Source organism: Rhinoraja longicauda, chromosome 12 (assembly GCF_053455715.1).
Source record: "Rhinoraja longicauda isolate Sanriku21f chromosome 12, sRhiLon1.1, whole genome shotgun sequence".
Classification (NCBI taxonomy): Eukaryota; Metazoa; Chordata; class Chondrichthyes; order Rajiformes; family Arhynchobatidae; genus Rhinoraja; species Rhinoraja longicauda.
Window position 1 is genome coordinate 19,303,879 of NC_135964.1, and position 24,193 is coordinate 19,328,071.

Sequence of the window (24,193 nt, forward strand, 5' to 3'; positions counted from 1 at the left end):
CTGTACTGAAAAACAAGCATACTGCTTGAAAATAATATCAATTGATCAAAAATGTCATTACAAAACATCTATAAAAAATCACATTCCATACCCACATGCATTTTATTTTGTGTGACATTAATTTTGTACTTACTAATAAAATATAACCAACTTATTTCAATTATTGTAGTCTAATGAATAAAGAGCAATATGTTGAACATTGATATGAATGCAACCACCAGTTTCAATCTCTATGAGACTTTTACATTGTAGATTGGATATAAGCAGATGAGCTAAGATCTTTGATCCAGTCTCTCTAACCTATATATTTTCCTGCATCAATTGTTTGAGTAAATTTCACATATGGAACATCCTTTAACTTTTGAATTAATTTGTCAATCAAGTCAAGTTTATGCACAAGTATGGTGTTGTACAAGAACAATGAAAATCGTGTTTGCAGAAGCAACACGCACAAAGATTCGGACATCACACAAAAACAAATTATACTTAAATTAAACATTCCACGGAAGAGTGAAAATAAGTGTGAAAAACACAAAATATTTGTGCTAAACACAGTTAGAAAACAAGGCCATGGTAGTTCAAGAAGTGGTCCGTAGTATTCCATTGCCATAGGGCTGTGGAGGTCGGTTGAAGAACGGAATGGTTGTTGGAAAGTGGTTGTTCCTGAACCTAATGGAGAGAGACTTAAGGCTTCTGTACATTCTGCTCGATGGTAGCAGAAGGCACTGGCCAGATGGTGGGATCATTGCCGATGGATACCAGTTTCTTCAATCAATGCCTCGTGTAGATGGGTGGTGGGGAGAGCTGTGCATGTGATTGATTGGGCTGTCCAACACTATCTGCAGCCTCTTGCTTACCTATGTGATCGAATCGCCATACCAGGCCATGATGCAATCAGTCATCATACTTCCTATTATGTATCTGTAAAAAATTATTGGAATGTTCAGTGACATGCTGAATCTCTTTAAACTTCTAGGAAATAGAGGTGTTGGTGTACCTCCTTTGCAATTGCAACTCCATGCTGGTTCATGATAGGTCATTGGCGATATTAATGCTCAAGAATTTGAACCTCTCAACTGCTGACCCACCAATGTAAACTGTCACATGATCTCCCAATTCATGTCAATGATTAGTTCTGTGGTCTTGTTGACATTAAGCAAGAAGGTTTTGTTGTGGCACCACTCAACCTCATGTTCTATCTCTTGCCTGAATTCTACCTCATCACCACCCATGATTCAACCAACAATAGTGATGCCATCGACAAGTTTATAGATGCCATTGGAGTTGTGCTTAGCCAGGCAGTCATGGGTCTAAATGGAGTAGAGAAGAGGGCTAAACATGCAGTATTGTGTTGCTTGGTGTTGAGTTTGGAGGGGATGATAGAGCTGTAGTCGATGAACAGCAGCTTGATGTATGTGTTCAGAGTAGAATGGAGAAGCAGTGAGATAGCATTAGATAAAGTGAAGCCGATCCAGGTCATTTCTGACGCAGGAGATGATTTGATTCATAGCCAACGTCTCGAAGTCCTTCATTACGATGGGAAAAATTGCCATGGAACAGTTGTCATTTTGGAGCAGGACACAATGCCCTTCTTGGGCACCGGTATAATAGATGCCCTTTTGAAGCAAGTTGGAGCCTCATAAACAAAACAAACTCGATGCTAGCATTCATTTCAAGAGGACGTATACAAATCAAGGACGTAATGTTTAGGCTCTATAAGAAACTGGTAAGGCCGCATTTGGAATATTGTGAGCAATTTTGGGCAACATATCTGAGGAAGGCTGTGTCGGGTCTGGAAAGGGTCCAGAGGAGGTTTACAAGAATCCCAGGAATCCCAGGAATAAGTAGGTTAACCTATGATGAGCGTTTGTCAGCACTGGGACTGTACTCGCTGGAGTTTGGAAGAATGAGGGGGGACCTCATTGAAACATACAGAATAGTGAAAGGCTTGGGTAAAGTGGATGTGGAGAGGATGTATCCATTAGTGGGAGAGCCTAGAACTAGAGGTCATAGCCTCAGAATTAAAGAACGTTCTTTGAGGATAAATTTCTTTAGTGAGAGGGTGGTGAATCTGGAATTCTTTGCCACAGAAGGTTGTAGAGGCCAAGTCAGTGGATATTTTTATGGCAGAGATAGATAGATTCTTCATTAGTACAGGTGCCAGAGGTTATGGGGAAAACGCAGGAGAATAGGGTGAGGAGGGAGAGATAGATCAGCCATGATTGAATGATTGAGAGATAGATCAGCCATGATAGATCAGTCATGACTGAGTAGACGATGGACCGAGTGGCCTAATTCTACTATTCCTTATGACCTTATAACAAGAGGCTGAAGATGTCAATGAATACTTCAGCCAGTTAGACCCCCCCCCCCCCCCCTCCACATCCCCCACGGGTCTTTAACACTTGGCCAGGTACGCTGCCTGGGACGAACATTTTGTGTGGATTTAGTTTCGTAATATCGCCCCACAGGTTTGGTTATTTATCACCGATCACACCATTTTTTCATGCTTGATAATCACAAAGTACAATAGCCAAAACGTTTTAAATGGAGTTTACCTTTGTAACTGTGATCTATGACCTCAGCTCAACTTTGATGACTTGTGTTTTTTTATATATAGAAAACCAAGTCATCTCTTTTTTATGTATGTCAGCGTTTCCTCTGCAGTTCTGGCTCTAATCTAAAAAGCAATCAGTTGGATGAATCAGTGACCAACTGTATGTAATTACTGTGTCACACTCTAATTATATTTGTAAGAAACTGAACCAAATGTGTTAGATGCATAATGGATTTATTTTTCCCTCATTGCTCAAATTGCAGGTTGTTTTATTTAATGCAAAAGGATACTGTCTGATTAAAATTAAGTTTTTCATTAATAAAGTACACATTGCTTGACATCTAAAAGGCTATTACAGATATACTTGAAAATTAAATCACAAATGATATATGTAGAAGATGTTAACTGTCCATGAACTGATGTGGCAAAAGCTTTAATTTAGAATGTAATTAAGTCTAGTTTTATGGTTTAAATGACTGGTGATGTGATTGATGTTTGATTGCTAAATTATACCACACATCTAAGAAGGTCAGAGATAATGATATTATATTTTAACATCATGCATGATAATCAAAAATAGTTTTGTGTCATTTTTAACTGGGACAAGAAAGAAACTCAGGAAACTATAATATTCTCAGTACATTTGAAGAGACTATTACTACTGGGTCCATAATATCAACAATCCTTTGTAGCATTAATTATAGTCATAGTCATACAGCACTGAAACAGGTCCTTCAGACCAAACTTGTCCAGCTGACCAAGATGTCCTATCTAAGCTCCTCCACCTGCGTTTAATCCACATCTCTTTCTTAACAATGCACCCAATGTCTTTAAAATGTTGTTATACTACTTGTTTCAACTACATCCTCTGGCAGCTCATTCCATCAACCCACCACCCTCTGAGTGATAAAGTTCCCCTCACGTTCCTATTAAATCTTTCCCTTATCGCCTTAAACCTATGTCCTCTGGTGTCTGATTCTTCTACTCTGTAAAAGATTCACCCTATCTATTCCCCCTCATGATTTAATACACCTTGATAAGATCACCCTTCAGCGTCCCATACTTGAAGGAATAAAGTCTCAGTCTGCCCATTCTCCCACTACAAAGCAAGCCCTTGAGTCCTGGCAACATCCTCATAAATATGCTCTGCACGCTTTCCAGCTTAATGACATCCTTCCTTTCGCAGGGTGATGAAAACTGAGCGCAATACTCCAAATGCAGCCTCATCAAAGTTCAGTACAACTGGAACATAACATACCAACTTCCATATTCAATACCCTGACTGATGAAGGTCATTATACCAAAGGTTTTCTTTGCCATCCTATCTGTAATGCCACTTTCACAACATTATGTACCTGTAGTCCAAGATCCCTCTGTTCTACAACACTCCCCAGCGTCCTACCATTCACTGTGAAGGTCCTGCCCTGGTTTGACTTCACAAAATGCCATGCCATGCACTTATCTGCATTAAACTCAATTAGCCATTCTTCAGCGCATTTGCCCCGCTGATCAAGATCCTGCTGTAAATTTTGATAACCATCTAATTTAATTTAGAGATATAGCATGGGAATAGGGCCTTTGGCCCACTGGGTCCACACCGACCTTTGATCTCCCATTCACTCTAATTCCATGTTATCCCATCTTCTCATGCATTCCCTACAATGGGTAATTTTAGAGACCATTCAACTTACAAATCTGCACATTGTTGTGATGTGGGAAGAAACCCACACAGTCACAGAGAGAATGTGCATAGTCCATACAGACAGCATCCAAAATCGAGATTGAACCCGTGTCTCTTGCGCTGCGAGGCAGCAGGTCCAACAGCTGTAACTTGATACTTTAGTGCCATCTGCAGACTTACTAATCATGCCTTGAAATTTGTCATCATATTGTCTATAAAGTACATATATTATTCTTGTCTATAAAAATGTTCAGTCTATTGTAAATGACCTTTGGCCTAAAAAGATGTATAGTGATTTGGGCATATGAGAGCATGCTAGTTCATACTGAATAAATGGAGGCAGGTCAAACCTTAAAACTGTTGTGAGGTAGTCACAACTTTAGAGAAGTCAGAAAATATATATCGTGGAGGGTTTAAATAACAGGATTTCTAACATGGTAAAGTCAAGCATTTAGATATTTCTCACTATTTACAAGTAGGTATACATTGCAGCAATATTTGCTTTTGTGTGTTAAAAAAAGTCAGAAATGTATAATGTTGCAGTGAGAAAACTAACGAAATTGAAAATCCCCAACTCATCATAATCATTACATTTCCCTACCCTTAATTACTACATATCTTTCTTAAATCCTGTCAGCATTATTACACCTATCACTTACATTGGATACCTACTACAGACATGTGTATCATTTACAGGCTATGATGGAGAACTTCTCCTGAAGATTCATAAAAGTTTGCCTGACACGTTCCCTGCCAGGAAATGACAGGATAGACCTGCACCAGAAAGCACAGCTGCACATTCTGTCCTCTCATAACAAAAGTCTGCTTGCCGTCTTAAGCATGGGGGCCGCGTACAACTACATTTCGGTGAACACTACCAAATACGACGCTAATGAGTGTCAGAAGACTTTTTGCACAGTTCTTGTTTTGGAAATATTTTTTATTCTGAATAAAGTTTATGCTGAGTAAAAAATTTTTTTTTTAAAGAGTTCATGGTGTGCAAACTGGCAGCTTGGAGGAGGATATCACACTGGTTTTCTTCAGACAAAATCTTATTTTCTTGTTATTTCTTTCACTACATCATTTGCCATGGCTATTTGGTAATACTTTCATCCTCCCCCCTCCCCCCATTCCCTCTCTCACAAATTGTTCTCTCTTTAGACGGGGAGTTGACCTTTGTTCTCTGTTTATTTCAGCAGCAGAGGACGTTAAAGACATCTCGCCAGTGGGAAAAGAGAAGGCAATCTTCAGGGATGACGCACTGTCTTTTGAACTGGCTTTCTAAACCATTAATTCAGATACTTGTCCCATCCAAACCTTTGAAGCTAACTTAATAAAACATATTTACATACGGTGTCTTATTATGCAGGAGACATGATTCCAGTTCACTGAAGGAGGAGATTGCATAAAAGTTCTTCTGTGTGGGATTCGGTTGTTGGATGTTGATGCCTTTGGAATCTACCAGAAAATCTTGGCTGTACCAAGCAGCCTGTCAGAGGGTTTCACAATAATGTTAGGATGCACAAAAAAAGTTCAACTCCAACTTGTGTGAAGGCTTTGCACCGAGTTTTGAAAACATTTTGAAAGAAAAAATGAAAGTGATATTAAAATTATCTGGGCAACCTTGCCCTTACCCTATTAGACATATTCCCTTTTCCTATTCATCCCTTCCCCACCCTCTCAGTAACGCAACACTAATTTGTTTCCTCATTTCCCTAGTTCTGCGTAAGGATCGACAACCTTAAATGTTGCCCGTGGTTTTCTTTCCACAGATGCCTACTGAGTTGCTGAATGGTTCCCACATTTCAAGCATTTGCAGTTTTTAAATTTTTCATTTTGTTTCCATCACTTTCGTAATGGGGTAGTCTTGAACCAGAGGACACAGCCTCAGAATAAAAGGATGTATCTTCAAAATGGAGATGAGGAATTTCTATAGCTAGATGGTGGTGAATCCGTGGAATTTATTGCCGCTGACAGCTGTGGATGCCAAGTCATTGGGTATTTTTAAGGTGGCGATTGATAGGTTCTTGATTAGGAAGGGGATCAAAGGATAGAGGGACAGGCAGGAGGATGGGTTGGAGAGGGGAAAATATATTAACCATGATTGAATGCCACAGCAGACCCTTCATAGTAGAGAAGGGGCCACGCGTGGGGGGAGAAGGGGGTAGGGGAAATGGGGAAGGTGGAAGAGAGGGGGGGAGAAAGGGGGAAGGTGGGGAGAGAGAAGGGGAGAGGGAGAGAAGGGGGAGGGGAGGGGGAGGGGAGGGAAGGAGGCAGAGGGAGAGAAGGGGAGGCGGAGAAGGGGGGCAGAGAAGGGGGAGGGAGAGAGAAGGGGAGGGGGGGGAGAGAAGGAGGGAGGGGGAGAGAAGGGGGTAGTGGGAGAAAAGGGGGAGGGTTAGAGAAGGGGGAGGGAAGAAGGGGAGGGGGAGAGAGGGGGGAGGGAGAGAGCTGGGGAGGGGGAGAGAGAGAGGGGGAGAGAGGGAGGGAGAGGGGGAGAGAGAAGAGGGAAGGGGAGAGGAGAAGGGAGAGGGGAAGGAGGGGAGGAGAGGAGCAGGGAGGGGAGAAGAGGGGAAGGGAAGAAGAGGAGGGGTAGGGAGAAGAGAGGTAGGGAGAAGAGGGGCGGGGAGAAGAGGGGAGAGGAGAAAAGGGAAGAGGGGAGAGGAGTGGAGGGATGTAGAGAGAGAGGGAGGGAGGGTGACAGTGAGGAAGGGGAGGGTGTGAGGGGGTGTGGAAGTGAGGGAGGGATGTAGAGAGAGAGGGAGTGTGACACTGCGGGGTGAAGAGAGGAGAGAAGAGGAGGAGGGGAGAAGAGGGGAGAGGGGAAGAGGGGAGAAGAGAAGAGGGGAAGATGGGAGGGGGAAGAGGGGGGGAAGGGCGAGGGGAGATGGGGAGGGGAGAAGGGGGGAAGAAGAGAGGGAAGGGGAGAAGAGAGGGGGGTGAAGAGAGGGAAGAGGAGGGTGAAGAGAGGGAAGAGGAGGGTGAAGAGAGGGAAGAGGAGGGTGAAGAGAGGGAAGAGGAGGGTGAAGAGAGGGAAGAGGAGGGTGAAGAGAGGGAAGAGGAGGGAGAGCGGGAAAGGGGGGAAGAGCGGGGCGGGGCGTTGAGGGCGGGGCAGCGCCGCTCGAGCCAGGAAGTCCGTTGGTTTGAGGTTCGGTCCGGCCGGCGGGAGGGGACGCCGCGAGCTCCGGGCTCAACGGTCGCGGCGGGAGGCGGGCGGCGGGCGGCGGGCGGCGGGCGGGCAGTCAGTCAAGTCAGCACCATGCGGCTGCTCGGCTCCCTGCTCAAAAACCCCATCCCCAAACAGATCGAGTACTACTCGCGCTTCTCCCCATCGCCTCTGTCGATCAAGCAGTTCCTGGATTTCGGTGAGTGGCCCGAGAGACCGAGCGAGTCCGTGTCAGGGAGGGGAGTTGTTTATTGTTTGTCGCCGCCGTGTCTGCATCGGACTGAGCCGGGCGGCAGCGGCTGGGGTGGGTGGAGAGGAGGGGGTGGGAGATCAGGCAGAATGTAAACACTCCGGCCCGGCTCCATACAGGTGCACCATTACCACCGGCAGGGAAGGGGTGTCTGCTCCCAAACTCCCAGGGCCAGGCACGGAAATGGTTTGCCGCACGTACGCACAGTGCTTAAAGGAGACCCAAAGAAAGCAGGGCGATGTTGCATTTAACAAAACAACAGCATGACCCTTGCCTTTTCCACTGTGCAAACCCCCCCCCCCTTTCCCGACACTAATTTGATGCACTAGATTGCGGAACCTTTACAATGTGAAAGAGGAACTAATTTTTTTTTATCTACGCCATAAAAAAAAAAGATAGTCTTGTATCTGTATCGGGCCTTTCAGGGCGAACAAAGCGCTCTCTCGCCAACTGGGCACTTGAGATGTGTTGCAATGCAAAGGAAACTTAATGGTGAGATGTACTTTGATTGTGTGCCAGTGGATCAAGGAAGGCTCTGGGGGCAGCAGTGTTGGAAGGAGTCCACTCACTGCAAATTCCCAGGGCTATACTGGGTAGATTACGATGAAAGATTCTTTCGGATACCGATCTGCGTGCAAAAGATGATGACTGTTGATCTCACTCAAAATAAATAGCAGTAGATTCTACTCATTCAGATACGTCCAATAATCAGTGGTTTATTGCTAGACTTGAGTATGGAGGAATTTGCAACCCAGGCAGGTCAAGAAGCATGTCATTTCAACTACACGTTTTACCGCAAACGGCATCTTTAGTTCATTTTTGTGGCTATTGTTAATGTTTGATTGACAGTGGTTAGTTTGTCCAGTTCCTTTCTGATAATAGGTTAACCAAAACAGGGACGGATACAGGCACTGTTAATAAGGGAAAACATGTTATGCGACCTTTAGGGTCTCTCTTTAAAAAACATGTGGCGAGACACAGCTCCACTGCCATCTGTAAAGTCACTGTTGTTGGACGAATAACATGTAATAACAAGTCGGAGTATTGGAGGAAGATCGATAATCTGGTGTTTCCAAGACTGAGCTGATTTTTGACTTTGGGAAGAGAAAGCCAATGCACAATACATGCGTATGAAGGAACTGCAGATACTGGTTTAAACCGAAGATAGACACAAAAAGCTGGAGTAACTCAGCGGAACAGGCAGCATCTCTGGAGAGGAATGGGTGACGTTTCAGGTTGAAACCCTTCTTCAGACTGGTTACGGATAAGGAAAACGAGAGATTTTCGACGGTGATGTGGAGAGATAAAGAACAATGAATTAAAGATATGCAAAAAAGTAATGATGATAAAGGAAACAAACCGTTTGTAGGGTGAAAATGAGAAGCTAGTGCGACTTGGGTGGGGGAAGGGATAGAGAGCGAGGGAATGCCGGGGTTACCATTAGAGAGAGAAATCAATATTCATACCACTGGGCTGCAAACTGCCCATGCGAAATATGAGATGCTGTTCCTCCAATTTGCGTTTAGCCTCTCTCTGACCATGGACAGAAAGGTCTGTGTAGGAGTGGGAAGGCAAATTAAAGTGTCCAGTAACCGGGAGATCAGATTGGTTCAGGCGGGTTGAGCGAAGGTGTTCCGCAAAATGATCATGAAATCTGCGTTTGGTCTCGCCGATGTATAAGAGTCCACATCTTGAACAACGGATACAGTAGATGAGGTTGGAGGAGTGAACCTCTGCCTAACCTGAAAGGACTTTCGGAGTCCCTGGACAGAGTCGAGGGAGGAGGTATAGCGACAGGTGTTGCATCTTCTACTGGTTGCAGGGGAAGGTACCTGGGGAGGGGGTGATTTGGATGGGAAGGGATGAGTTAACCAGGGAGTTGCGGAGGGAACGGTCTCTACAGAAGGTGGAAAGGGGTGGATATGGGAAAATGTGGCTAGTGGTGGGATCCTCTTGGAGGTAGCGGAAATTTCAGGGGATTATGTGTTGTATGCAACGGCTGATGGGGTGGAAGATAAGGACTAGGGGGACTATATTGCAACTAAGGGGAGGGGGAGCAAGGGCTGAGCTGCGGGGTACCGGGAAAACGAGTTAGGGCTTCATCTATGATGGGAGAGGGGAACCCCTGTTCCCGAAAGAATGAGGACATCTCGGATGTTCTAATATGGAACACCTCATCTTGGGCGCAGATGCAGCTTAGACGGAGGAATTGGGAGTAGGGGATAGAGTCTTTGCAGGAAGCAGGGTGGGAAGAAGTGTAATAGACGTCAGTCAATAGTCTATTTCCTGTGACGGATGCATCTTTAATTGGTGGGGCGGCAGTTAAGAGAGTCAACAGCTTCCAGTTCCTGGGTACACATATCTCTAAAGATCTGTCTTAGCCTCAGCACATTAATGCAATTGCAAAGAGAGCTCATCAACACCTCTACTTCCTCAAAAGTTTGGGAAAGTTCAGCATGTCACCAAATGCTCTATTGAATCTGTGCAGGCGTGCAATGGAGAGCATACTGACCAGTGGTATCATTCAGTAATTTGAATGTTCAAGAACAAAGAAGGCTGCACAACATTGCCGGTCCATCATGGGTATTGATTTCCCCACCGTTGAAGGGATTCACAGGAAGCATTGCCTCAAGAAGGCAGCTAATGTCGGAGAAGACCCACACCATCCCAGCCACGCTCTCATTTCGATGCTACCATCAGGAAGAAGGTACTGAGAACTGTTACTTCCGGGTTCATATTGAACAAAAGAACAAAGAAAAGAAACCAGAACATACAGAACAGAAAGAAAAGCCAATGCGAGTGATGCTGTTCTCCCATCTCAAACGTGTGGCCATGTTGAGGCCAGTGATGAAACCTGCATCTCCTCCAAAGCAGTCCAAGCTGATCCATTGGCTGGAGAATCTGGTCCTGAAAATACTTGTCTGAGCACAGATGACTAAGACCAACTCTGAACTAATACCAGATATTAAACTGACTATGATGAAGCAGTTGAGCGCTTTGTTTGGGATACTAATGTTAATCCACAACCACTGTATGATGTGTTGGAGGAGAATGGATCGCTGTTGCATTCAGCTGCAGGACCTATACATCAGGAGGTGCAGATCAAGAGCAAGCAAGATTATGGGGGACCCCTACCACCCCAGCAATGGACTGTTCTAGCTTCTACGGTCAGGCAAACGCCTCCGCTGTCATGCTGTGAAAATGGAGATGATGAGACGGAGTTTCTTCCCACAGGCCATCAGGACTGTTAATTATTATAACTCCAGGGACTACATTTTTTTTCTGTATTAATTTTAATTTATATGCTGTAATTGTAATTTTTTTTGCACAATCCGCAGGCATTGCCACTTTCATTTCACTGCACATCGTGTATGTGTATGTGACAAATAAACTTGACTTGACTTGAAGTAGCACCAGAAAATCGTGAATCTTCGGATGAAGAAATTATAAAACTGGAAACTTCAGGGAATCCTGCACCAGAAAACCCAGCACACCTTGAAGACGTTTCAACCAAAGTACTTGCTGAAAAACTAGTTCCACAGAGAACTTTACAGTTTTTGTCGATGGTGGAAAACTAAATGAATCCATCACTGGCAAAACTGAAGATGACCATCCAGAAATCTCTGTTACAAATAGAACTACCCTGGATGGTGAACTGAGAAACCAGAGTACAGTGGAAGATGGACACTATTCCTTAAGGATAACGGAGTCAGGGGGTATGGGGAGAAGGCAGGAACGGGCAGAATGATCAGCCATGATCGCATTGAATGGGGGTGCTGGCTCGAAGGGCCGAATGGCTTACTCCTGCACCTATTGTCTTTTGTCCAGACTTGCCTTTCAAGCAAGAAGACGCCAGCGAAAGTGGCTACAGTACTGTTTCATATCTAAGACTGGAAAACGATAGCAAAGAAGTGCATATTGCGTTCATAATGGGAAAAACCTGAGTGGCACCATTAAAACAGATGACGATTCCCAGAATGGGGCTTACAGCTGCAGCCCTAGCTGTCAGAGTCGACACAAAGCTGCGAAAAGAATTACATCTTCAACTGGACAAATACATCTTCTGGACTGATAGCACAACGGTGCTTAAGTACATCAACAACGAAACCAAACGCTTTCAAACATTTGTAGCAAACAATCTATTTTGTAAGGGATGCTACTGATGTATCACAATGGAGATATGTTGGCACAAAGGAAAATCCTGCAGATGAAGCATCTAGAGGGCTAACAGTAGACCGCTTAAGCTGGAAGAGAAGATTGAAGAAGATCTTGGCAAAATATTGGAGACCATACAAGATGCTCAAGGCCTTGTGCGCACAGTTCGATTTCAGACTAAGAGCAACATCTTGGAAAAAAACGATAACGAAGATATGTATGCTCCTAGAAGCTGATACCTGAGTACAGCAAAGACTGGTGGCCTTAAAGATTGAAGAATCTTTTGTCTTTGTTATCGTCTAATTTATTTTTAACTCTGTCTTTGTTATCGTCTGATTTATTTTTAACTCTGTATATGTGGGGGATGGTGGGAACCTTTTTTTCCAATCTCCTCCTCAACGGAGATGTGACCTTTACCGTGTTGTGTCTCCGTTCGCGCTACGGCCTAACGCTGTGGAGTCGGCGGCCTCCAGCTGGGATCGACCATGAAGACTCCGGTCGCAGGGCCTCGACTTACCATCTCGGAGGCTTCGGCCGTGGGCCCTGCAGACTGCAACATCGGGAGTTCGCAGGTCCCTGGCTGGCGACCGGCTTTCGGGAGCTCCAGCCGTAGCAGCTTCGACCGCCCCAGAGCGCGAGGTTTGATCGACCCGCTCGCAGGCCCCTCATCGCCCTGCGTGGCCTGGCCGCGGCACTTTCCATCGCCCGGTGGGGGCTCAGGACCTTCATCGGCCTGCTCGGCTCGGCCCTGGGACTTTCCATCGCCCGGTGGGGGCTTCAAAAGTCGGGAGCCTCGATCGCCTCGTGGCGCCACGGGAGAAGAATGAGGAGGAGATAAGACTTTTCTTTGCCTTCCATCACAGTGAGGGTGTGCCTGGAGCAATCACTGTGATGGCTGTTTGTGTTAAAAATTGTAATTGTGTGTCTTGTGTTCTTTATTGTCTACTGCCGGACCCTGACGTGAGAGGACGCTGGCGCTATTTGTTCGCCGCTTCTCCGTCAGGACAGTTCTTTTGTTTGTTTTTATGTCTTGACTGTTTTTGTAAAGCGTCTTTGAGCATCTGGAAAAGCGCTATAAAAAATAAATGTTTATTATTATTATTATTATATTAATTAGATTAGATGCCAACATGCTTTATTTTGATTACGTGTGAAGTTTTTATGGTTCCTTTTAATGTTTATTAGTAATTGTTTTGTTATATACTTAGAACAATTAGGGGCCGGTGTGCAGGAGCCATTTGTCTTTACTAGCTGTATTAATTTTGGACACTTGGGGGTTGTCGTGAGATGAATACATATATGGGCATATGTGCATATATGGACTGGGAGGAGCCAGAATTAGGAGTATAATTGGGAATGCACTGACGTAATGCTTCAGACACGAGGGGAGCTTGGCTAGATACAATTCCTGCTAAGTCTATGACGGGAGAAATACTATCTGTTTGTAACACTACTTCAATAAACGACTAATTAAACTGAAACGTCGTGAAGATCTCTTGTTGTTTGCGTCAAGTATGATCACCACTCCTTTCGTGAAGTAGTGACTAAAGGAGATGACTCGATGGTAAGAATCAAAGTTGCCACTATACAGTGCATATGACCATTATACACGGTTTGGCATTTCAAGTTGTGATTAAATAGAACTCAAAGATTGCAAATAATCTGGCTGAATAAGAGACTGGCCAAGAGCAAGGTGGAATTGGAGTTGAAGGTGAATTGTTTGTGGTTGGGCCCAAAATTTCTGCCGAACGGGGGAAAATATATATTTTATTTCCCGAGTGCAGAAATATTGTATATTTACAATTTAATAGAGGAGATGAAGCCTGGGCAAAGTGATGGAGCAGGCTTGAGGAACTGAGTGGCCAATTTTTGCTCCTGTTTCTGAAGTTATTAAAGAAGCATCTTTTTGAGGTAATAGTCATGTGGAAAGAGAAGCTGTTTCTTCCAGATTCTAAATTATAAATTGTTAGATAAGACTTGCAGAGGTGAAGGGAGATGTTGGGTGATAACCTAAGTGGGAATTGAGTCAGGAACAAGTTGTGGGTGTGGACAAGGTGAGTTTGAGTGGAGAAAGGAAGAAAACTAGAGAACAAAACATTGAGAATTGTACCAGGCAGAGTGGGTATTTGGGAGAAGTAACTGAATGGATTGTTTCAATGTTAGTGCTAAGAAATCCATCCTTCCTATTTGAGCTATTTCAGTCTGAAGAAGAGTCTCAACCCAAAACGTCACCCATTCCTTCTCTCCAGAGATGCTGCTTGTCCCGCTGAGTTACTCCAACATTTTGTGTCTACCTTCGATTTAAACCAGTATCTGCAGTTCTGCAGTTCTTTCCTACACACTTCCTATTTGAGGTGGTTGCAAAGTGAGCTTAGCAGAGCATTTTAAGGAAAAGGATATATTTTTATTCAAGAGTGATCATGTAGATTAATAAGTTTGGAAGATGAGGCCATGGTCCTTGATCTGGTCTGGCCAGGTGTATTGATGGATGGTAAAAACTATTATGTCGTGGGGCATTATTTCAATTTTCATCCTGTAAAAATTTTGAAGCAATAATAATGTGTCCATATTGGGGTTAAGGACCATCATGTGAGAAAAAAAATGTTTTATTGGGAATTGAAGGGTGTAAGGTGCACGTAATAGTTCTACAGGTGTTGTTTCAACTATTTATTGAAGAGAAATGGACAATAAAAGGCCTTATGGTTGGGAATTTAAAATTACAGTTGTTGATGATGACTTTTCCCCAAGAAAGGATGTAGAAAGGAGGACAGTAGATTAACAACCATGGCAGTGAACTGAGATCACGATGCATGTCGACAAGGGAGGCTTTTTGATGCCTCAGGTAAAGAAATCGTATTCAGCTCAACATCTAACTGTGCTGTAAATGAGGATTACTGCTTAAAATGTTACCGGACATTTATCATTTGGATTTCCAGACCTTCATCTGTTTAAGCTCTTGTTACCTATCTTGGTATTCTCGTTTATTTTGTCTTTTAATGTCATATGTGATAGATCTTGTTTTATTGATTACGAATTTTATTGATATATTTTATTTTGGATTGTAACAATTTCTATATTGTAAAATTAATACAAAAAAGGCTTCAAAATGTACTGACGGTCGTGGTTGACTGAGTAAACGATGGTATTTTAATTGCAGACTTTGAAGACGTCTGGCTCTTTATAAAGCAGTAAAGTGAAGATTTAGATTTTTTTTTCATTTATGAATTCCTATCAGAAGTATAGGCTGGCAGACATATATTATGTTTATTGTCTCATGTAAAGTATCTTCTCGGAAGATGAGTAGCTCTTACCTGATAAGTCAGACATTATACTTAGATTCTTCGTAGAAACTCAGCTGATGCATATTTTAACTTGGAATTTTATTTGGAGGTTTGTATTTTTGATTTGAATTAAAGGATTCCTTTTTAAACATTTTTCTTAGGTGTTGGAGCAGTGGCTGAAATGTCTCCAAGTCTTAGTTTATTTTACAATTTAATAATGCATGTGTTCTTTATCTTTTTTCTGGATATGCAATATCTTACATTTATCAATGTATTAATGCATGTGTTCTTTATCTTTTTTCTGGATATGCAATATCTTACATTTATCAATGTATTGTACCTCCCAGTGTTGTTTTAAGTATTTATCCAGGAACATATCTTGGCTGAATTCCTATGTATGTATTATTGACATGCTTGTCCCACTTTCACTGTCCACTGGACAATTAAATTTACCCTCAAACTTGTTAATGTGATACAATGGTACAGTTACTAGAGTCACAGTGTCTTCAGACTTGAGTTCAGTCCTAGCATCGGGTGATGCATGTGGAGCTTGCATATTCTCCCAGTGATTGCGTGGGTATCCTCAGGATGCTCTGGTTTCGTACCATGGCGTAAATTGTTAGGGGTGATCATATAAAGGGGAATAACCAGGGTAAATACAGTCTTTTACCCAATGTAGGGGGAATCGGGAACCAGAGAGCATAGATTAAGGTGAGAGAGGCAAGATTTAATAGGAACCTGAGGGGCAACTTTTTCACTCGGAGGGTGGGTACATGGAACGAGCTGCTAGAGAAGTTAGTTGAAGCACGTACGATAACAGCATTTAAAAGACACTTGGACAGGTACATGGATAGGAAAGGTTTCGAGTCAAACATGGTCAGGTGGAACCAACTTAGAAAATACATTTTAGTTGGTAAGGTTGAGTTGGGCCAAAGAACATGTCTCTGTGCAGTCTGACTCTGACAGCATTAATCCTGTTTGCCTCTTGTGCATGAAGATGATGTTTGAGCCATATTCCTGAGAATCAATCAGCATTTCTTGATCATTGCAGTTCATAGGGGTTCATTCGCAAATTAACTGTTGCCTATCCAACAGTAATGACATTTCTGGACTATTGCATTGATTGTAAGGCATTTTGAACCATCCGGAGGAATCTTTTATAGCTTCTACCTCCAAGAAATACAAAAAATACAGGAAATACCATGTGTTGAGGAAAGGTTAATTGAGATCGTAAATTGACTTGAAAGGGATGGTGCAATGAAAAGAAATGGTAATGAAGACCATAAGTGGTAATGAAAAGAAATAAGTAAAGAAACAAAAGATGGGGCCTGCAGAAGTGTAAATGGAAATAGCAGAATCATTGTCTGAACTTGTTGACATTTATGTTGTTTCCTGAAAGAATGAAAAGTGCTAATTCTTTAATCTTGCATTTAGCTTGACTGGAACAGTCTGTGTGGCTGAGGACAAACAGGTGAGAGTACAAATGCATTGGAGAATTAATGGTAGATGACCAGACACCTGCAGAGACTCATTAAATTTAAGTGGATGTGTTCTGCAAAGTGTTCACATCTATGTTTGATCCCCTTGATGAAAAGGAATGCTGGATTGTGAACAGTTAATGATACAATGTGGTGAATTGAAAGTAATCAAGTTTCTAAGTGGAGATATTTAGAGATTCAATATCCATTGTGTAAAGCTGTTGGAGACCCAGGATCCTAGAAACTGTTAAAGAGGAAATGGCATCAGATGTGTTGCAGATGCAGACAGGAACAGATTGGAAAGGAGGAGATAAGAATTTGAGCAGGAAATACGATACGATAGAACTTTATTTATCCCAGGAGGGAAATTGCTCTGCCAACAGTCCTAAAACACAAGATACATGAAACATGAAATTAAAGTGACGAGTGGAAAGTCAAGGATTTGGGATGTGCAAAGATTGGGAAGAGGGGGAAGGGGAGCCAGTCTACCCCATGTCAGGATGGGGAGGAGTTGTACAGTTTGATAGCCACAGGGAAAAAAAGGATCTCCTGTGGCTTTCAGTGCCGCGGGTAATGTTCTGTGGGTAAGAGCAGGTTGAAACAATGGAACAGACAGTTTTGATGTGAATGTTATAAAACAGATAGAAGTCACCCCTCTGAGATTGGGGTAATAGGATATTGGAAGGTACATCTCCAGGGTAAATAAGGTCAATATAGTCAATAGTCAATAGTCGTTTATTTGTCACATACACATAAATGTGTAGTGAAATGAAACATTACCCGCAGTTAAACAATAAGACCAATAAGAATAATCAATAAAAATGCAATAACACATACAATCACAACTAACACCAAACAAAAAGAAACATCCATCACAGTGAGTCTCCTCCAGTCCCTCCTCACTGTGATGGAAGGCCAAAAATGTATTTTTCTCTTCCCTGCCGTCTTCTCCCGCGGTCAGGCTGTTGGATTTGCCACGTCGGGGCGGTCGGGGCTCCCGATATTGAAGCCGCCGCTGGGCGGTGAAAGGTCAACGGCCTATTTCAGGCCGCGCCGGACGGTGAAAGGTCCGCGGCGGGCTGACCCAAGCCCCGCGATTCGGGGCGGGCGAACACCCTGCCTCTGCCGCTGCCGGAGCTCCCGATGTCGGCCCCCATCCAGGGGCCTGCGGGCTTCCGACGTCCACGCGGCCCGCGCCGGAGCCTCCGGAGACGAATCGCAGCCGCTCCCGTAGCATCCGCAGGCAGCCAGCGCCGCAGGTGGTGAGTCCGGGCCGCGGGCTCTGCGAACCAGAGCCCCAGGTGGTCCCAGGTGAATGGCTGATGGTAGGCCGCAGCGGGAACGGAGACACGACACAGAAACAAAGGTCGCGTCTCCGTTCGGGAGAGAGAATTTTACAGTTCCCGTTCCCTCCCACCCCCCCCCCCCCAAACATAACATACAAACACTACACCATATTAAAACTACAATTCATACAAAAACAACAAAAAACACAAAAGACAGACGGACTGCAGGCAAGCCGCAGCTGCGACGTCACTGACATTCTGGCATACGTGAGTCATACTACAAGGGGAGATGGATGAGGCTATGTCAATGAATTGGCACTTGGTCTCTAATTTGGAGGTCAGTTTTGTACTTTTTAAGCTGTGCTTTTCACCAGGTTTGCCGACCATAAAATGAAGGCAGAGTATGTTGGAAAGGCCTAGATCAGATAGAATCCATGGAAGAGAATCAATGCCAACACCGTGGATCCAAGATCCTTCATCGGAACTCGTAAATCTGCTGAATGTTTCCAGCATTTTCTGTTTTTGACTCAGTTTTATGGTTTATGACCAAATACGACTTGGGGAAATCTGGAAAGGCCATGCGACCTCTTAAGCCTCTGCCATTGAAAAGATGAAAGCGGTCGGTGTTGATTGATTGAACTTAGCTTTCCCACCTGTCCAAAAATCTGTGTACCTTCATCCTTGAAAATATTTACTTACTTATTTTTTGGCATAATGAAATTCCTTTTCATCTCTGTGTTAATTAGGTGTCCTTTATGCTGGAACTATGCTCTCTAGTTCAGGATTCACCCAGCAGGTTTGACATAATTCAAGCTTTCTCAAGATCAGAGATGTTGATTGGGCAAACACCTTCACTCAATCCACCTGGGCCTAGCTGATCTCCCAGTTGCTAAACACTTTATAATTCTTCTTCCCATTCCCATACTGTCCTAGGTCTCCTCCATTGTCAGATTGAGGCTAAACGCAAATTGGAAGAACAGCATCTCATATTTTGCTTGGGCAGCTTACAGCCCAGTGGTATGAATATTGATTTCTCTAACTTCAGGTAGCCCTGGCATTCCCTCGCTCTCCATCCATCCCCCACCCAAGCTGCACCAGCTTCTCATTTTCACCCAACAAACAGCTAACAATGGCCTGTTTCATCATCGTTATTTTTTTGCATATCTTTCATTCATTGTTCTTTATCTCTGTATATCATCGTCTATATCTCTCATTTCCCTTTCCCCTGACCAGTCTGAAGAAGGGTCTTGACCCGAAACGTCACCCATTCCTTCTCTCCAGAGATGCTGCCTGTCCCACTGAGTTACTCCAGCTTTTTTTTTGTCTATCTTTGGTTTAAACCAGCATCTGCAGTTCCTTCCTACACATTGGAACATTTATTATTATTTTCCTAAACTCCAGACATTGTAGAGCTTTTTCTGAGCAAGAATGAATCTAGTGAAGAATTAGAAATAAAGAACTACAGATGCTGGTTAATACATAAAAGAACACAAAGTACTGGATTAACTCAGCAGGACAGGCAGCATCTATGGAGAATATGGATGGGAGACGATTTATATATAGATACTGTGCCATTTTACTCCTGTTCTACATTATCAGTATACATCCTAAGCTGGCCTCTAAACCTTTCCCAATCCTCAGCCAGGCATTGTTCTTTACATTATACGTAACTATCTACATTATTAGCATGCTTGTCGTCAAAGACAGCATCTTGATTTATTGACACCTTGAACAGCATCCTTTCAATGTTCATACCAGTATTGCAAAATGTTTGCAGTGTACACCAGCAATTCATTGACACTTCTTCAACAGCATCTCCCAAAACAATAATTTAAGAATGTAGTTTACCTTCTGAAGGTCATTTGAGTGTAAACAATAAATAATTATTCATTTCATCAACACCCATATTTTATAAGATTTAATAAAAATACTTTTGCAATAAAAATGTATAAAGGAAGATGTGTGTACATTAATAAAACGTAAACTGCTCTTTCCTTTTGTAGTTTAAAAAAATTAGAACACTGATTTTTAATTCACCGCTAATCTACATTTGGGTCAGAACGAAGATTGGAATAACACAACCTAGAAACTCTTAACTAGAAATAGGGCAAGTATAAACACTTTGCTGGTTTTCTGTTACGGCTCTGCCAAATTAGGGGGTACCCTCGCTGATAAGTCAAAGGTTTGAGAATACATATCCCTTTCCTGAACCTTGAGTACAGAAATCTAGGATGACAATTTTGTACAATGTGAAGTGATTGCTGCTTTGTTAGATTTGTCATCTTTTGGGGTGAAACAATAAAGTAAAGGTCTATTTGCCCACATGTATAGGGGTGTTTCCGTAAATGAGGCTACCAACCTGTGACATAGGTGGTCAAATTTGAAAGTTATTAAATTTTAACGAAATACCACAGCATTAACAATGGGTGATCCTTTTGCGCTAATTTGTGATTAAAAATCAACCAAAATTTGATCAAAATTTAATACCATTTGAAAATTTGAAAAAAAAGAGAAAAAAATATATGATTATATATTTTTTTAAATATACATAAATGAGAAAGAATATAGTAACCTTTCATCAAATTCGATGTTAATTTACTCGAAATTTGCCCGGAACCAAAAGCATCTATGCAGACAGGAGCGTACTTTCAACGAGACATGGCGTTATCTGGGACCAGATCACTTTCCATTCCCTTTTCTACAGTGCACACACTTTACAACAACATAGCACCACGCAATGAAAGTTTAACGGAATTTAAACATTTCTTTAGTAAACCAGAAGCAATATTTACAGGCGACATATTGGCAGCACGGTGGCGCAGCAGTAGAGTTGCTGCCTTACTGCGCTTGCAGCACCGGAGACCCGGGTTCAATCCCGACTACGGGCACTGCCTGTATGGAGTTTGTACGTTCTCCCCGTGACCTGCGTGGATTTTCTCTGAGAACTTCAGTTTCCTCCCACACTCCAAAGACGTACAGGTTTGTAGGTTAATTGCCTTGGGTTTATAAACTTGGTATTATTGTAAATTGTCCATAGTGTGTGTAGGAAAGTGTTAATGTGTGGGGATCGCTGGTCGGTGCGGACTTGCTGATGTTATTTATCTGAGCAAAATGGTCTAAGTGCATACTGCATTACTGTACAACCCCTCTCCAGATCTCAGGCTCATACTTGCTCCTTTTCCTTTCTGATTCTTAAACAAATTCTAATCATATCATAGTAACTCCTTCTTAAATGTTCCTATATTTTTTAAACGACCTTTATGCTTAACTTCTAAACCAGAACAAGGCCAAATGATGCTACTCTCCTAAAAGGATAGTAACTTGTTTATTGAGAATGCTGTCCTGAAAACACTGCTAAGAGTAAGGTCATAAATGCTGGAATAACTCAATGGGTCAGGCAGCATGACCCCAAATGTCACCTATCCGTGTTCTCCAGGGATGCCACTTGACTCGCTGATTACTCCAGCACTTTGTGTCCTTTTGTGTATTAACCTGTATCTGCAGTTCTTTGTTTCTACTAAGAAAATGTTTTTCAGCATTAACACTTCTCTCATCCCTGTTGGTTTTGGTTAAATTAATTATTTTGCAATTGCAAACTTGCTGTTATACCTACAGCAACGTTTGGACTTGATAAGGAGGAATTAGGATTCACATTACACCTTGTTTTTCTTTTGTGCTGTACTGCTAATCAAATACTTTTAAAGTATATTCAAGTTAAAAATCATTTTCCATTAAATTGCTATGAGTTTATTATTGACACCTGAACCGAGGTAAAGTGAAAAACTTTGATTTGTGTGCTATCCCAGTAAATCATACCCTGTATGGTATGCACAGGGTATGATTTGCCTGGATGGCACACAAATAAAGATAAATTAAATGTAAAGTGAGATTAATGATCAGCATTTTTCTCAATGTTGTTAATTGCAGAAAGAATATTGGATAAGGAAAATATTAATGGTACAATGCAATCTCTTTATACCTTCTTTGTAGAGCACTCATGATTTATCAAAGGTACAAAATTGCTATCAGCTATGTCAAACTCACCCGTGCTGTCATAACACCATCTGTCATTGAATGTTTGGCTGTAAAGCGAGATAGATTTGTATTCCTGATTTGTTTCCTGGTTCCTGAGAACAGTTTTACCTGACGTGAAAGGCTGCGCAAAGCAAGAGATCTAAAGTTATATTATGACATACTGAAAAATAAGGAAGCTTAATTTGATGAATGCTCTACCTTTTGGATTAGAGCTGCTGGCATATTCGCTTTAACTAAAAGGTAATGTAATTATGATTTTGTAGCATATTATTCAGAAAAATCAGGACATGTTATATTTTACAGCCATTTATAAAGGAAGGAAATAGTTTACTGGAAGATTATAACCATTACTTACAGTACAAATGTCCAATCTGTTGGATAATATATTTTGTTTTGCAAATAAGTTTGGCAAAACCAATGGAAAAACGTCCACAAAACACACTGGATATGATACCAGTTTGCAACAAACACTGTGCTTTAGTGGCTGTAAACAAATTTGCTGTGAAGCATTGACCTTCAATGCAGCTTGGAATTTATAGACTGATCATATTGCAAATGTCATCGTGCCCTAGAGGAATGTGTGCTGTGTGTATTCTAAACTACTGATGAATGAGGGTTATACCTACAATAGGATAAATTGTATTAAGTGTTGGCTTGAAATGAATCGGTTAATCAATAAATTAATTTCTTGTAGTCTAACTGCTCAAATGCTTCACTAACTGATACTGATTAGTCATCTCCTTGAAAGCAGTCGACTAGAAACCATGGATCAACCTTGGCTCTTCCCAATACAAAATTTGAAGATTGAATATTTTTTCTATCTTAATGACTAAAACTGAAATCCAGGCACTCTATGACTTACATAATAGGTGAGTTCTGTAGACAATTCACAATAGCGAGTCCCTTTACCTGAATGACCTGTGTTATTACAATGGGAGCATGGTGAGGGCTTTCCGTCCGCTTTATGGATATAAAAGTATCGCCCAGGCTCGCTGCTCTTCTAGTTTCGGCCACTATCAGCGTGACACTGGGACGACGAACAAGAACGAAAGAGGTGCTGGATAGTAAGGCCCGGCTGAGTCGCCCACATCTTCCACAAGGTGTACCAATGAATCCTTCTTCACCAGCTACCACACTGTCTGGTTGACAGAGCTGTTATGGTTCATGTTGTAGCCTCTGGCCGACAGAGCTTTCTTCAGGCTGCCGCTACTGACATGATACGGTTAGTCACCATGGGGCTCCTTCCCCCTCACCAGCTGCTGGTTCTTCCTGCCTCCCCTTCACTACCATCTCCTCTAACTACGGCTGTGTCCACTTTGCCATTCCCCCTTCACCACCACCACCTCCTCCCCCACAGTTGCCAACACCTTCCATCTTGACTTTGGGGAGGAGGAGGCAGCGCTGGAGGTGGGAGCAACGGAGTGGACAGAGCGATGGGAGGAAGTGGCTGCAGTGGAGGTGGGAGTGAACAAAGTGACGGCCGTCAGGAAGAAGAGGCAGGTGGTGAGGGGAGGGAGCCCCACAGTGACCAAGCGCATCTTGTGGTGGCCTAAAGAAAGTACTGTCGGCCAGAGGCTACAATGTGAACCGCATCAATAGCTGCGTCAACCGGGCAATGCGGTAGCTGATGAAGAATGGCTTGTGTGTGCAGATCAGCAACATTAGCGCCTAGTTTTAAAGTGAAATGATAGAAAGTGCTGGAATAACTCAGTATTGAATGAGTCCAAACCCAAAATGTTAACTATCCATGTTATATACATATGCTGCCTGACTTGCGGAGTTACTCAGCACTTTGTGTTGTTTTGTGTTTTAACCAATATCTGCAGTTCTTTGTTTCGACTTTTGTTTTTTGGTGATTGTGACTTGCGTAAAATCTGACTTACATAAATAAGGGTTTACAGAACGTAACCCTTAACATTAGTCAGGGAGTGTCTGTAGATGCAGTTTAACGGGAGTTGTACAAATTAAAGTGACATCTTCCAAGTTGACAATACAATTTTGCTTTATGTTAAATATTCTTTATTGATCGGCCAGAGGCTTGCTTAATGCTGAAAATTCATATACATCTTTTTTCCTCGACATATTTATAGTTAACAATCCTAAAATGAATTGTTCTAAATTCACAGTGAAAAAATAATACTGTGCTAGTTTGTTTATAGTGAATAAATGGATTTATATTTTGATAATGACATTAACTTCTGAATGAAAGTTGTAAAGAATCTTATTTCGTACATTAAAAAAACAATAAAATGTGCCTCTAATTTACACCAAATAAAGCATGCTATGCTATGACTTTTTAATATTTAG

At 42.5% G+C, this 24,193-nt stretch overlaps 1 protein-coding gene across 2 annotated transcripts in view; it reads left to right on the forward strand.

Annotated features, from left to right (window-relative positions):
- The first annotated feature begins 7,348 nt into the window (after positions 1–7,348).
- The window catches only part of pdk3a (pyruvate dehydrogenase kinase, isozyme 3a), a 31,548-nt gene continuing 14,703 nt past the window's right edge, over positions 7,349–24,193 (forward strand). The window contains exon 1 of one of the 2 annotated variants that reach the window (XM_078409138.1): positions 7,349–7,600. In XM_078409138.1, the coding sequence (XP_078265264.1) occupies positions 7,495–7,600 (106 nt within the window). In that variant the 5' untranslated portion in view covers positions 7,349–7,494. The remainder of the gene's footprint in view (positions 7,601–24,193) is intronic. The other variant, XM_078409137.1, reaches the window with a different exon arrangement.